The following is a 14428-nucleotide window of genomic DNA, read 5'->3' as shown; positions in this document are numbered from 1 at the left end:
AACTAAATCATGTCCCTGTCATGAATGAATGTGATGCTCTGTCATGCTCTGTTGATTAAATATGAATTAAATATGAATCTGTATTGAGTCAAAACAATACACAGCAGGATAGGAAATAATTTAGCTACTGATACAATGAAAGCACGGTATGACCACACAGGCAGGAGGTGCATGGAAAACTATCTACAGGGACAATTTAAATTCCTCAAAAGGAACATTCTTAAAAAGAACTTAACCTTTAACAGGTCTTAAAGTGACATCAGTGGTTGATCATGTAAATGATGATCGGTCATTATGAGTATAGCTGATAGGACTTTCTGTAAGATAACTCCAGAAATAACTCAAACCGGTGACCATACACACACACACACACTCACACACACACAAGTGTGCGACACATTCACACACAACTTGCAGATGAGACATGTCCCTGCCACTTCAAAGTCAATTTTTTCCCACTTTTTGAAAGCTACTGAAGACATAAGCACATCACATCTGGTTCCATAATATAAATTACACATGTAACAAAACATATTTGTGCAGACAATAGCGGTACATCCTGGGATTTATGACAAAACATAGTGTGCAGACTTCATTATTGCAGTAATCTGAAGGCAGCGCGGCCTTCGAGATGTATGATCATTTGCTTCTAAAGAAAACAATATGATTTTTTTTTTTTTTTTTTTTTTTTTTTTTTAAGAACTGCACTTAGAAATATATTTATGTGACCTTATTAGAAACTTTTTTTTCTCAATCTTCATTTGTGAATCTGGCACCAGTTAATCAAAATAGTTTCCCAACACCTTTGAAACAAGGATTTTCCATAAAATTTCCAGGTAACTCTGATTTTTCAGATTTTAAACCCCAGCTGATAGCCCCAGGGTTTCTATGAAAACTGCTAGGTTATGACAATTTGAACAGGTCATGCTTTTATCATTCTGCACAGTGCAGTCTATTTAAGAAAGCAGCATGAAGCCACAGATAACTCACAGTTGCAGTTTTTGGGCGAAAGCTGACAGGACAAATACTGACTCACCTTGCAGTGCAGTGTTGCTGTTGTGATGGGAGGGTTTGGGAGGGGGCACGGGCGGCTGTTTCGGGGCAGTAGAGGCAGGAGGGTTGGAGTGGGCAGAAACAGTGGGCGGAGCAGAGTGGGCGGGGACAGTGGGAGGGGTAGAGTGGGCGGGGACAGTGGGCGGAGTTGAGTGACCAGAAACAGTGGGCGGAGCTTCACGGTCTCCTGCTGTAACGGGAGGGGTGGGATTACTTCGGGAGGAGTCGTCTACATTTAAAGACACAGTCCGAGGAGGAGGCTTAGCAATGGGGGGAGCAGAGGATGATGAAGTCGACGATGATGATGAAGAGGAGGAGGAGGATGGGACTGGAGCAGTCTCAGTGGAGGAGGAGGAAGAACCCATCAGCCATTTGGGAGGGAGAATGGCCTGTTTAGGGGGCGGCTGGAAGTCTTTAGAGGAGGCACTTGATGCAGGTTTGGGCTCAGGAACAAACCGCACACCCACTGATCCTAATGGTGAGCACAAGACACATGCACAAACACACATAAACACAAATAACACAACACACAGAGGTGCACAGCACAAACAGAACAGCAGGCATGAGTAAATCAGGCATGGCACGCGAACAGGGTGAAAGTGGAGCGCTTTAAAGACCCCATGAAGTCAAAATGGCAGTATTGTGTTTTGAGGGTATCCATATGCCCAATGTTGACTAAAATTATTTTAAAGGTATACTTGGGGCTAAAGGACAGACATATCCTTCAATAGCCAATACAGGAATCCATCTGTTTCATGGGGTCTTTGCCATCGCTGTGCCGTGAGCAAAATAATGCATAGTGAAGTTCTGCAGACGTAGCAATACAACGGCATGAACTCTGATCAGCACTCGAACTCTTGAAATAGCAGATGTACAGCTAAGCGCTGTCTCAAGAACCTGATATAAGCTGCTTTAAACAGCTCAAGCAAATGTATTTGTGACACTACTGGAAATGTCTCCTGATTAAAGAGACAAGATTGATGGACACCACACTGAAGTCTATTATGGTCTCATTTATTTGACAGACCGGCTAAAGAGCTAATCAGAGTTGGCAGGCAATAAAAAAATTTTTTTTTTGAAGATACTTAAAGCTCTATATTTATATTCATATAATTTATATCATTAATAAATACATTTAATATATACAAATAACAGTTCTCCGAAATAGATACACATGCATGTGTGTGCCCATTATTAATTTAAATGTGTCCCATATCAGATCAAAACTTCACTAAACATTATTTGTAACACTCCACCCAGCGTGCTTTGTTACTTTTGATATGAAACCAAGCATGCATTTTCAAATTGTTATATATTTTCCAGTGCAAGGCATATTCTTTAATCATTTATCCGGGGCTAGATGTTTGTGAATATCAAAACTTGGAGTAAACCTCACAAACGCTTTACCTGTGCGTGTCCTGGACTCCTCCTCTTCAGGCGTGTGTCGTGGCAGTGTGCTGCTCTGGATGCTCTCTGAAAACGGCCGGACCTTCTGCCCGATGTCAGACGAGCTCTTCTGGAGAACGGGTCTCATGTCCTGTTCTGACTGAGGCCTGAAGAGTTTCCCATCAGACACCTGTTTCACGGGTTCTGGCCTCCTGACGTCTCTCCTGTCTCTCTCCTCGCGTCGATCCCGTTCCTCTCTTCTTTCCCGGTCTTCTCTCCTCTCGTTCAGCTCCTTTCGCTCTCTCTCGTCTACTCTCTCGGGCTCATCCCGTCTTTCGTGATCCTCTTTCCTGTCCCGTGGCTGTTTTCTGTCCTTGTTTTCTCTCCAGTCTTTCTCGTCCCGCCTTTCTCTGTCATTCCTCCTCTCTTTCTCACGCTCATCTCGCTCCCCTCTTCCATACCCGTCTTCTTTATCCGGTCTCTTGTCTCGTCTGTCTCCTCTTCCTTCCCTGTCATCCTTTCTATCCCGTCGTTCTCGGTCCCTGACGGCTTTCTCGTCTCTTTCCTCCCGCCGATACCGTCCCTCCTCCTGTCCCGGTCTCTCTCTCTGTAAAGATCCCGCTGGTCTCTCCAGGTCTGACTCGGGGCGGCTGCGTCGGTCTGTTTCGGGTGGTATCCGCGTCCGAGCGTCCACGTCCAGCGGCTGGCGGTTGCGACTGACGTCGGAGGGCGCTCGGTTGCGGCGCTCCGGTTCGGGTGCGAGGCTGATCCTCTGTTCTTCTCCTTGTGGCCGTGAAGATGGTGCCTTGACCTCTGACCCTGTGTCTGACCTGCGCTCTCCAGGCACTGTGTGGCCGTTCTTCACCGGAGGAGCTTTGTGATTCACATCATTACTCTCTGAAACAGATGTGGATAATGGATTTTCAGACCGAATACAACAGAGCTAAGAAGAAACATGTCAGACTGGATGCAAAACTTAATATTTCTGATGGAGTGGAATTACCGCAATAAAGAAAAAGAATCCAGAGCACATTTTTTATGCATCATGTAACAAAATTTTATTAAAATAACATCACAATTCAGTGGATGATGCATACAAATATGCTCCGTTTATGACAGAATCAATCTCACAAAACCTTTCAACTGAGCAAACAAGATAAAACTAATGAGACTCATGACCATGTTAGGTTGGCGTACCATTCTCTGGGACGTCCTTCAGTAACCCTCGCTCTATCAGCTCCTCTCGGGGCTTCCTCATCGAAATCTTCCTCTCCAGCACTGATCATTCAGAAAGACGGCAGACACACAATCACTTAATACACTGGTTTAGCAAGACCCCGAGTTTAAGACAATCCTAAATCCTAGTTTCATTAACACATCAAAGCTATATTGCTCTAACTTATTACAATAAAAAATATGAATTCAGAATTCAGTTTTCAACAGAAATGTACAGTGCGTAATATAACTGTATTAATATAATGACTGTATTCGATTAGTGTAGCTTGAGAGCCGCTAATCAACAGACCTTCTGATGTTTCCTTGAACTTGTCACTGCTTTTCTTCTTCCTCCACTTCCAGGGTTTGAAGATCTTGCCCAGATTGGAGAACTTGCCCTTGCCCTTGGCCGAAGGGGTTCCTGCTCCTGGAGGTGCTCCATCACTGTCTGGGACACTGTGATCCACTTCATCATCTGGGGAGGAGCAGGAGCAAAGACTGAGTTTATCATGCATTACTTCTTTGATTACATGCCATTAACCAACTGCAGGATTTCTACTGTACATTTCTGCCATATGGACATTAACTTGACCACAGCTACTAATAAATATAATGTAGAAACAGGCATTTTCTGTAAAGCTGCTTTGCAACAGTTTGTATCAGACATTAACAAGGAAAAATAAGACAACAAAGTTAAAATTAAAATATTAGTCTTAATCTAAGATTGTGCACAGCTATAAAATACTGTTCTATATAAATGTAATGCAGAATGTATTTATTATATTTGTCAATTGAATAGCATTCGAATGCTTATTAATACCAAACTAAAACTGCAATTCATCAACTGGCCGCTTGAGGCTGGCTGCAAAAGAGAGTCAATCCCATTGACTCCCCATGTTAAAATAATATAAGAAAAAGACATGTTTACAGCCTGGTGCAAAAAATTATTTTGGTCTAAATAGCTAATTTTGCCCTTTATGACAACTGTGACAACTCATCCATTTAAATTATATTAAGACTTAAAGTTCTGCATAATTAAGGGCGTGGCCACTTGAGTGACAGGTGGATTGCTGCTGCTGACACTGCCGTCGTGCTAGGTGGGCGTGGCTTCAGCAAGTAGCTCTCACCCTTTTGCCCATTTTTGATTGTCCAGGAGAGTAGCGCGGTGATGCCCTGCCAAGATGGCGACGGCCCGCTCTGCACACTTTAGACTTCAAAAACACACTTCAGGAGCCTACGGGTGACGTCACGGACACTACCTCCATGTTTCTATACAGTCTATGGTTACAACTCAAGATATGCATCTCAATACATAGTCAGAATATGCAAACAACACCAACATGAACTCCAATAATAGCTCTTTGTGTGGTGCATGTAAAATTACTGCGACACACAGCCTCTCATGGATTATTTTTGTGTTACGTGACAATCTTTTCATAATGAACCCTGCAGTTTGTCCGATCTAAGAGTGTAAAAATGTTCTAGATACAATTCAACAAACGATGCAAATCAGACTGCAGGACATCCAGCATGACGGCGGTCAAAGCACTGTTATATAACAGCGAGATGTTCCACGTGAAAATAACAACAACACTAGTGCATTGGCCGGGCCACTGCCTCACTTCAGAAACCTGAGTAACACAACACACCCACTGCACTGCTACACATTCACAGCCAGAGAAAAAGAAAGTAGACTCGATTTCTTAAGATAAGACTGGGTACATACGTGCCACAGTGACTGTAACTGCCTAAACATTTATAGTCTGTCACATAACAGTGCAATATTTGACTAAAATGGATTACTAAACAATAATAACTCTTTCAACAGCCCAGCCTCGTGAGTCACATGTAACAACAGTGGGCGGTTAAATGGATACTGAAACTCTTACTCAAACGAGCCATGAGCTCAGGGTGATTTACAAACTGCCAAACAGTTTACACACACAGTGACACCCAGCTGAGCCGCTACTAAACCCTACACCTGGATTCACAAGCACAGACTGTATTACGATCAATAATACCAATACTAGACCTAATCATGGCTCACCAAGCCACCAGGCCGGTTTCAGTGTTTCAGGACATCCCGCAGGAATCATGCATTTCAGACAATCAGCTGGTGACAGTACAGATTCAGCCACTAACCACAGATCCTGTTCATTCACACTGTTAACATGATTAGCTAGCTAGTACGGTTAAAGAGAGAGCTGAATACAAGCCGAGGTCTATAAAATAAAACAGTAATGGTCTAAAATAATGGCAATTCGTTTCTAAACCGAAATAGTAAAGGGAGTTTAGCACTGCAGGATTACTGATAAAACAATTTTAGAAACATAGTTGCAAGACATTAGCAGTTTTCAGACTCTTTTTGTTTTTGTTGTTGATAATAATACTGATAATAAAAAATGTATTCCCATTGTTTATTATTTGTGGCTCATTATATTAATGTGTTTCCTTGTTTTAGGCCAATTTGTGGCCACAATATCACAACTTCTTCGAACTTGCCGTCATGTCCAGGCTTAATTTAATTGTGATAAAACATTTAAGTTTAATTCACTTAAATGTATAAAGTCTAAATCAGTTTGTTTTGGACTACATAAACCATATTTTCGTTAGTATAACTGGACAAGGAATTTCTAGTACCCAGCATGTTTCGCTTATTTTGGATAGTAAATTGTAAACGTAAGTATAATTCGATACAAAAACATTACTACTAGGGGTGGGCGATATATCATTTAGACGATAATATCCACATTGCTGTCTGGACGATATGCAAAATTGGGATATCGAATATTTCATAATTTGTACAATCCGACCTCCCAAACATGAAAAGAGCTGAAGGAAGTTAAAGAGAAAACAAATAACGCACACTATAACCTTCTAAACAATTACATGTAGCGTTTTTAATAATTTAGGGGTTTGTTTGACTGTATTTTATGGGTTTTTTTTGTACAAAATCACGATCGTTCTTACCTATGTGTTATTACATTTCTTAGGTTAAAGCTACAATCCAAAAACGTAAAGAGTAAAGCGCATGTACGATTAATAAAACAGCTGCTAGAAAAGGCTAAATATGCTTTGTTTGCGGAAAACTGAAGTCGGAAGTTAAAACTTTTTTCTTAAATGTCTGTGGCGTCTAGTACAAACTAGAAAAAATGTTATTAATACGGTGAACTGCCCATAATGCCTCAGTGCCCCTGACGTCTTACGTCATTACAGTGTGCCGTGCGTATGTTACTCAGTCACTTGTTATCATGCTTGTTATCTAGCTTCGAGCATAACACAAAAATGAGCGAAGAAAGCAAAAATACACAGTCATCCTCAAAACCAGTGCCAGAAGAGCTAACAGTGAGACGTGGGTCAGCTTCTTTAGTCGCCCATCTGTAGAATTTGTCCCATGCAGATCGCAGTATACCAGAGCGCCACAGCCAACCTCTTCCATCATCTCCAGACAACACAAAAAACACAGTTTGAAGAGTATGAAAGGCTTCGTGCTGAACAAAACAGCACTGCTGCTACAAACACGGTACAAAAAAAAAGAACAGACACAACAGACCTTGGCAGAAACATTCACAAAGAAAGCACCACATTACAAAAAAAAAAAAAAAAGGATTACAAACTCTGTGACAAGTTTTATTGCAAGGTCTGTGTTGCCAATTCAATCAGTCGAGAAGGATGGGTTTCAAGAAATGTTATAGACTTTAGATCCCAGATATCATCTGCCTTCAAGGATGAATATGCCATTTTTCTCTGAAGACATTATAACAGGAAAGAGAAGGCTGTGTTGTTTACTGTGCAAATGCTGTCTATTTAGCATGAATAATGAGACCGACACCGTTAAACTGGTCTGAAGACACAAGACAAGGCAGGTTGTGTATGACACACACTGGAATGTTTCTGGGTTTTGGCAGCTCCGTGGGCCTAGATGCTCTTAAGTGATGTGCCAAGGGTTTGACAGCACACAGGCCTAGTTTACGTCACTCAAATGGGATTTTTCCTTTGAAAACACTTCAAACATGTGGAAAAACTTTAAAGAAGACACACAAAAACATCCAAGTCAAAAACTACAAACTCCGCCAATGAAAGTCTAACTGTGACAGTGAAAAGAAAGGTGTAATCACATATTGTTTTATGAAAATTCTGTGAAAATACACATATTCAGCTTTGCAACTCACTTAATTTTGATGAAAGCTCACTTCTGACTGGCCAATGACACGGCATCCAAAAACAGACCTTTTCCTTCATTTACAAAGTCCTACACACTACCCATTACTTGTCTGCCAATTAGGTCTACCTGATCTACTTTCTGGAAAAACACACTGTCCTCGTGTTGTTTGGAAAAAAAGAAGTGCACGGTGACAAGAGAAAACAAGGTGGCTCTTTACCATGACACCACAACCTTTATAAAACAGAATAATAAAGTAATGAAAGTGAGCGTAACACTATCAAAGCACGGGCTACACACAACAACACTAGACACTGATCTTCACCTGACACACACACACACACACCTCAATCCATGTTTCTACGAAGCACTGCCTCAGTCTCAATGAACTCTTTGTTCAGGAAGGCTGCACATTCCTCTCATATCAGTGGCATACACACTGAGTGTAACGTACAGCTGTGATATTGGTAGAGGACGTCCTAAAGGGACGTCGAGGATAGTGTGTGTGTGTAAATAAACACAGAGGTCAAAAGTCAATGGAAGAACTGATCGTGCTACTGCTGTGATCAAACGTTAAGTGAGAAAGGCGTATGACATGTGATGCCGTTTGATAGAGGACAAACAGAAGATTCACGGCAACACCTTAAAACAACATCAGTCATCAGAAGGAGCTTGGGTGAGACTGAGGGATGTACTGTGTGTGTGTGTGTGTGTGTGTGTCTGTGTGTGTATGTGAGAGAACAGCTACTGCTGATTTGAGAATAGTAAGAAAACATTTTTTTTTTTTTTTTTTTTTTTTTGCAAAATTTGATTCTTTTTTTTAAAGCATTTATTTTCAACAGAAATGTTTTGTAGCATTATAAATGTCTTTATTGTCACTTTTATTCAATTGAACACATCCATGCTGAATAAAATATTAATAATAACAAATCTTCCTGATGCTACACTTGGTAGTGTACAAACAAACCAAATTACAAATATACAGATATAGAAAGAAAATGTTTTGTAATATTGTTATATTGGTTACACATTATTTTGATAGTCAACTTTAGACATTTATAATATTTGCCTATAAAAAAATAATGTAAAAACATCTGATACTGTGCACACTAGTCAATGGTGACTGTGCAAGTGTCGCCTAGTTATCAACTCTCAGATATAACGGATTGATTTGAATCAATTTAAATCAATAAGCATAATAATTAATCCCATCGTCCCATCAAAATAGAAGGAAAAAAGTACACTATTTCCAATTTATTCAACAGTAAGATGAAGCTGACCATTTGATGTGAGCTGGTTGTTAAAGGATTTTAAAATACACTACTTTTTTCCAGTTTATAGTAATAATAAAAATTAGATTGCTAGTATATATCAGTATAGACTCCTTTTTTTGGATTCACAGCAACTTAATTTCAAGTATCAAGTGTTTTTATTCTTTTGGGAAGGACTGGTGCATTGAAATTTAGTTTAAGCAACAACAGCATACTAATTCTGAACTTAGACCTCCTTCGGAAAGAATTTCTGCAAATCATTCACGAAAGCGTTCTCATGCAAGCTGATGCTTTCAATGCATTTAGGAATGAATCGTTGTATGAACGAGCTCCACAGTCTCTATCAGTGTTCTGACGCGGTCAAAAAAGGACAAGGCTGCATGTTGGGTTGGGATTTTCAGAGGAGAAGATGTCAAGAAGAAACCACTCGAGTCAGCTTGAAACAACAGACAGCCTTTAGCGCTACTGCACACAACTCCCGCATCAAACACATTAGAAAGATGCAATGTAGAAACCGCTATAGAGAGCTACACATATCTCCGGTAAGGTCTAATCCGAGAGGAAGCATTCTTGACATGATTGCACAACAGCCACGCTCCCCCCACCTGCCTCTTACTCCTTCTTCTCTCACACCGAGGAGCGTACACCTGCGATCGCTCACACTAGTACAGTTGGCATGAGCATGAGTAAGAAAGAAGACCAGATTCCCTCCAGCAAACAAAGCAAAACAGGTCTGGCTCTTAAACAAACCGTGCATCCCATCGTCTTGATACTCAGGAATCCATGTCTTCTCTGAAGTGACTCACCTGTTATGTAGGCAAGGCTTGGGTTTAAAGTCTGAGTGCTGGCTCCCTGTCCCATAATCTTGCCCTGTACCCCTGCGTCCCGTGCACCCCGTCCTCTGCCTGTCCCGCAGCAGACAGGTTAAACACAGTTCCACTATTCTCTGTAATCCTAGATGTGGCTTGACCCGTACATTCGTCCCTCCTTCTTACTTCACAACTTGTGTTTTGGTGGCTCACTCGCTCCGACTCAACAACTCCTGAAGGTCCCTCCCTCCCAGCAGCCTTGACTTCAGGAATAACATGCGCAGCTCGTCTGGAGCACGTCAGCTGGCCGGGATGCCGCTCATTCCCAGTGCCGGATTTTTCCTCAGTGAGATCGGAGGAGATGGGAGGCGAGCCGAGCCGAGCTTTGACATTAGCTTGCTACATACCTTCATTTCCCAAAATGCGTGAGACAGTGCAGTGTAACCTGAGAGCGGCTGCAACATGAGAAAGGGCTGAGGTGGAGCGCTGGACTGACAGGAAGTGACATCACAGAGGGCTCAGGTTACAGGGAGTGTGTGTGGGAGTGAAATGAAGCCAGTGTGTACTTACACTGATGCTGCAAAAGTCCAGACAGTTACGGTGATGAGAAATTTAATTAAGCCATGCAGTGTTGTAATGTGGTTGGTCGTAGTCTCGTCTGCTGCCCATGTTGTGAATAGTATATGCCACTTTGTGTATTCGTTAGGAATTATGACTTTTTATGACACATAATACCATAATGAGAGTTTATTGTGGTAATGTGTGTTGAATAAAACAACAAAATTATATCATCACAAATTCAGTTTTATTTGTGCAATTAACATTTTCAAATGATCTAGCCATAGACCTGTCATCACTGTAAGTGCAGGAGGCGTATATTATCAACTAACTTCATATTATTTGTGCATTTTATGTTTAAGTTTTTCCCCGAAAGTACAATGTTGCTAAGAGACACAGAAGGTAAATAAACTAGTGCAGGTTAGGTCAGAAATCATGAAAAGACATCTCTTTAATGTTGTGATCATGAGAAAAAAAAAGATAGATTATTATATATATATATATATATATATATATATATATATATATATATATATATATATATATATATATATATATATATATATATATATATATATATATATACACACACATACATACACACACACACAAACATACACATACATACATACATACATACATACATATATATATATTAGTGTTGCACGGTGCACCGATACTTCAAAAGTATCGCGATTCTCTGAAATTAAAAACGTCACGATACCTACATTTATTAGTGTCGATACTTCAAAGAATGAGTGCGTTCCAGATTTGTAAGAGACATATTTCATGTTGGTGTGTGCAACACACGCTTCCAGCACCTCCCTATGGACCTCTGTGTGTTTTCTCCTTACGCAAGTTGTAATATTTAACAGTTTTTATTCACTGAAATAAACGGTGTGACAACTAACCTCAGTCTCCCTTGTGTGATAGAGAGAGATTCTTGTTTGAGGTTTTGGAAAGTGTTTCACTGACTTATAGGCAGTGACAGGCTTATAGCTGACAGAAAAACAATGGGGCATGTGCAAGCGGCAAAGAAGCTGCAGCGGTCATGTGACAAACACTACAGCCAGATCGCTGCATTAGTGATGCACGGGTCGTCTTATAACCATGGGACAAAAACTGATTTGGCTTTATTAAAATGTGTGCATAACCACATTTACTAAATAGTCTAAATAAGTTGTCCAGATGAACAAAGTTTTTCTTGCAAAAAAATGTAAAAAAAAAATCCTAATCAGCCCCAAACTTTTAAACGATAGTGTATGTGGAAACAAACAAACAAACAAAAAAAAAACAAGTACACCAAAAGGAACTATGTTATGCCGCTACATTGAATCTCTCCAGATAAAGGAGTTCTCCACACGGGACATGATGTGGCTCGTGTTATCTGTGTGTGGGAGTCTGGGATCAGAGAGATGGAGCACGGACACAGAGGAGGACAGAAGAGAAGAGCTGGCTGTGTTAGTGCCAGTCAGAGACAGGTTTAGGAGTGAAACACTCGCTACCTCGCAGACACAGACACACACACACACACACAGAGACACACACACACACACACACACAGAGAGAGACACACACACACACACACACACAGAGACACACACACACACACACACACACTTAAGCTGTCAACAGACAAAAGCCAGGCAAGAGCTGAATGAAGCAAAATAGATAAAAATGATCATTAAACAGGATACAAAACGTAATGCTACACATTTAGTGCTCTTCGTGTATATAAACAATTAGTTTCAGCATATTTTAAGGGATTTCCCAAGCACCCCAATAATAGTGACAGAAATAAGAGAAACTGCGCTGGTCTGTACTTCAGCTAAACAAAGCAGACAGGTTTATTCTGCCAGCGGAGCGTGTTAACAGCTCAACTCTCCCACAGTCAGGTTCAACTCAAGAGGGGATCCACGGCTTCGGATTTATTTGATCTTTCAATAAATCAAATCAGCAATGCTAAAGACTTTTTGTGAAGTGTATATAATGCTTTAAAATTATTATAATGCATGATTGAATAATTGTGTACGCTGTATGAAATAATACTAATAATTTTGCATGCTTACCTCAAAGGCCTTTGCTCTTTTATTTAGTCATCATGGCTGTGTCAATTTCTCGTCTCACATCCTTTCAGTGTGCGACATTTACAAAAAAATAACAATAACACTAGTGAAGGATTACTGGAGCATTAAATGTTATACATTAAAACATGAAAATACTAGGGATGTGACGAGATCGGACCAAAATCTCTTCCATGTTTTAATTGTAATGGTAAATCCCCTTTGTTTTCTTAATTTTCAATTATTAAAAGGTAAATGATAAATTTAATTAATGTATTATTATGCCTTCATTTGATAACCAGAAAAAAATTAATACACAAGACAAAATTTGAGGAAAGAAAAAAAATCATAAGAGTACATCCAAAAAAAAAATAATTTTTTGTTAAACATTTATTAAATGTATGTGAAAATAATGTAGATTTCATAGGGCCCTGAATATCCCTCAGCCTTGCTGCACCCCCAGCTTGGGTATCACTGCTTTATACTTTTAAATGGATATATTAATCGTGGTTATTATATATATATATATATATATATATATATATAAAATATATTAATTTATTTATTTTACTAGATAATAAACTTGACTAACTGCTTCACTGCCAATTTAAAGGGATATTTGTGTTATTTATTGTTTATTTTTTATTTACATGATATATTATTTTTGTGTAATTACTTGTCTGTCAGTTGAGTTTGTGGCAATACCTTCTGCAGTGTTTACGTGATGTTTATCATTGCATAAAATCTATTAAAATAGGTGTTTAATTTCATAAAGTACAAGTTGATTTTAAAATAAACCTTTTTTTTAATTTTGTGTTTTTCAGTTATTATCTTCCCCTATATATTTCATCAATACAGATTTCTATAAAAAAAAATAATAAAAAAAATAATAATAATAATAATAAAATAAAAAAAAGGATAAGTGTCTCATCACACCTCTACTTTAAGCTTCTTGTAACCACAGTCCGTATTTCAGGAATTAAACCAAAATATTAATAATAATAATAATAACAACAACAACAACACAAAAAAAAAAACAGCTGTTTATTAAAAAACAGCCGAACCCGAATGATCTTCTTGAGGTGCAGCTGATGGTTTTTGGCGTCTCAGAAGATCTGAAAGAATCCCAGAATAATTCCCCAGAATCAGAAAAATCACGATTCTCACGGTTCTCCAGAAACTCGTCTACCAAACAGAGACACCGTGCAGCGGATGTCATTAATAAATGTGAGAGAAACTTGTACATGTCATCTGTAAACAGGCATATGTACGAGCCCAATAAACTTTATAGCTGTACAGTGACAGACACTGTGATGCAGATAGAGGCAGCGCACAGGTCTCCAGTGGATTCAACACCAGCGCCATCTGAAGGACACGACGTGCTACTGAACTTCAATTCAATTCATCCAAACAATAAACTCAGAGCACAAATCTATCCTGAATTCTGTGATAAAGAGAGTGTGTAGCCTTAAGAATAATCTGGTTGTGTAAAACAAGTAGTATTTCGACCTGAACCAATAATATCACATCACTTGGTTTCCAAAGGCTCATACTGTCCACCTCACTCAGTGCTAGTTGTTGTTTTGATCCACCCATGAGAGGCTTCAGATGCATTCAGCTCATTGTGCTGCTCGTCCGCTGACTCATGGACATTAGCATATGACTGCTGACCACAGAAAGAGCTAGAACTGAATCAGCATTTGTAAGCACATCTAATCTTTCCTCACTACAGTCTTCTAACCGCTGTACACACGCATGTTGCTGCTGTGATTCAGATGACGTACGGTTTCATACGATTATACTCCCTTTCAAAAGGACTTCAGCCAGGATACAGACAGATGTATCAAACACACATGATGTCCCAGCATTAGACACAACATCCGTGTCCCTGTTCTCTCCTTATCTCTCTCC

At 39.7% G+C, this 14428-nt stretch overlaps 1 protein-coding gene across 4 annotated transcripts in view; it reads right to left on the bottom strand.

Annotated features, from left to right (window-relative positions):
• Positions 1-14428, bottom strand: part of LOC113119145 (phosphatase and actin regulator 4A-like) — a 45021-nt gene that overhangs the window by 10388 nt on the left and 20205 nt on the right. For 2 of the 4 annotated variants that reach the window (XM_026288382.1, XM_026288383.1), the window contains exons 3-6: positions 3965-4129; positions 3637-3717; positions 2461-3336; positions 1037-1525 (exon numbers count right to left, since the gene is read on the bottom strand). In XM_026288382.1, coding sequence (XP_026144167.1) covers positions 1037-1525; positions 2461-3336; positions 3637-3717; positions 3965-4129 — 1611 coding nt within the window. Of the gene's footprint in view, positions 1-1036; positions 1526-2460; positions 3337-3636; positions 3718-3964; positions 4130-9893; positions 10560-14428 lie in introns of those variants that run through there. The other 2 variants (XM_026288380.1, XM_026288384.1) reach the window with 2 other exon arrangements.

This window comes from Carassius auratus, chromosome 19, assembly GCF_003368295.1.
Source record: "Carassius auratus strain Wakin chromosome 19, ASM336829v1, whole genome shotgun sequence".
Classification (NCBI taxonomy): domain Eukaryota; kingdom Metazoa; phylum Chordata; class Actinopteri; order Cypriniformes; family Cyprinidae; genus Carassius; species Carassius auratus.
The sequence above is the reverse complement of the archived record's forward strand: the minus strand, read 5'-3'. Positions and strand labels throughout refer to the sequence as shown.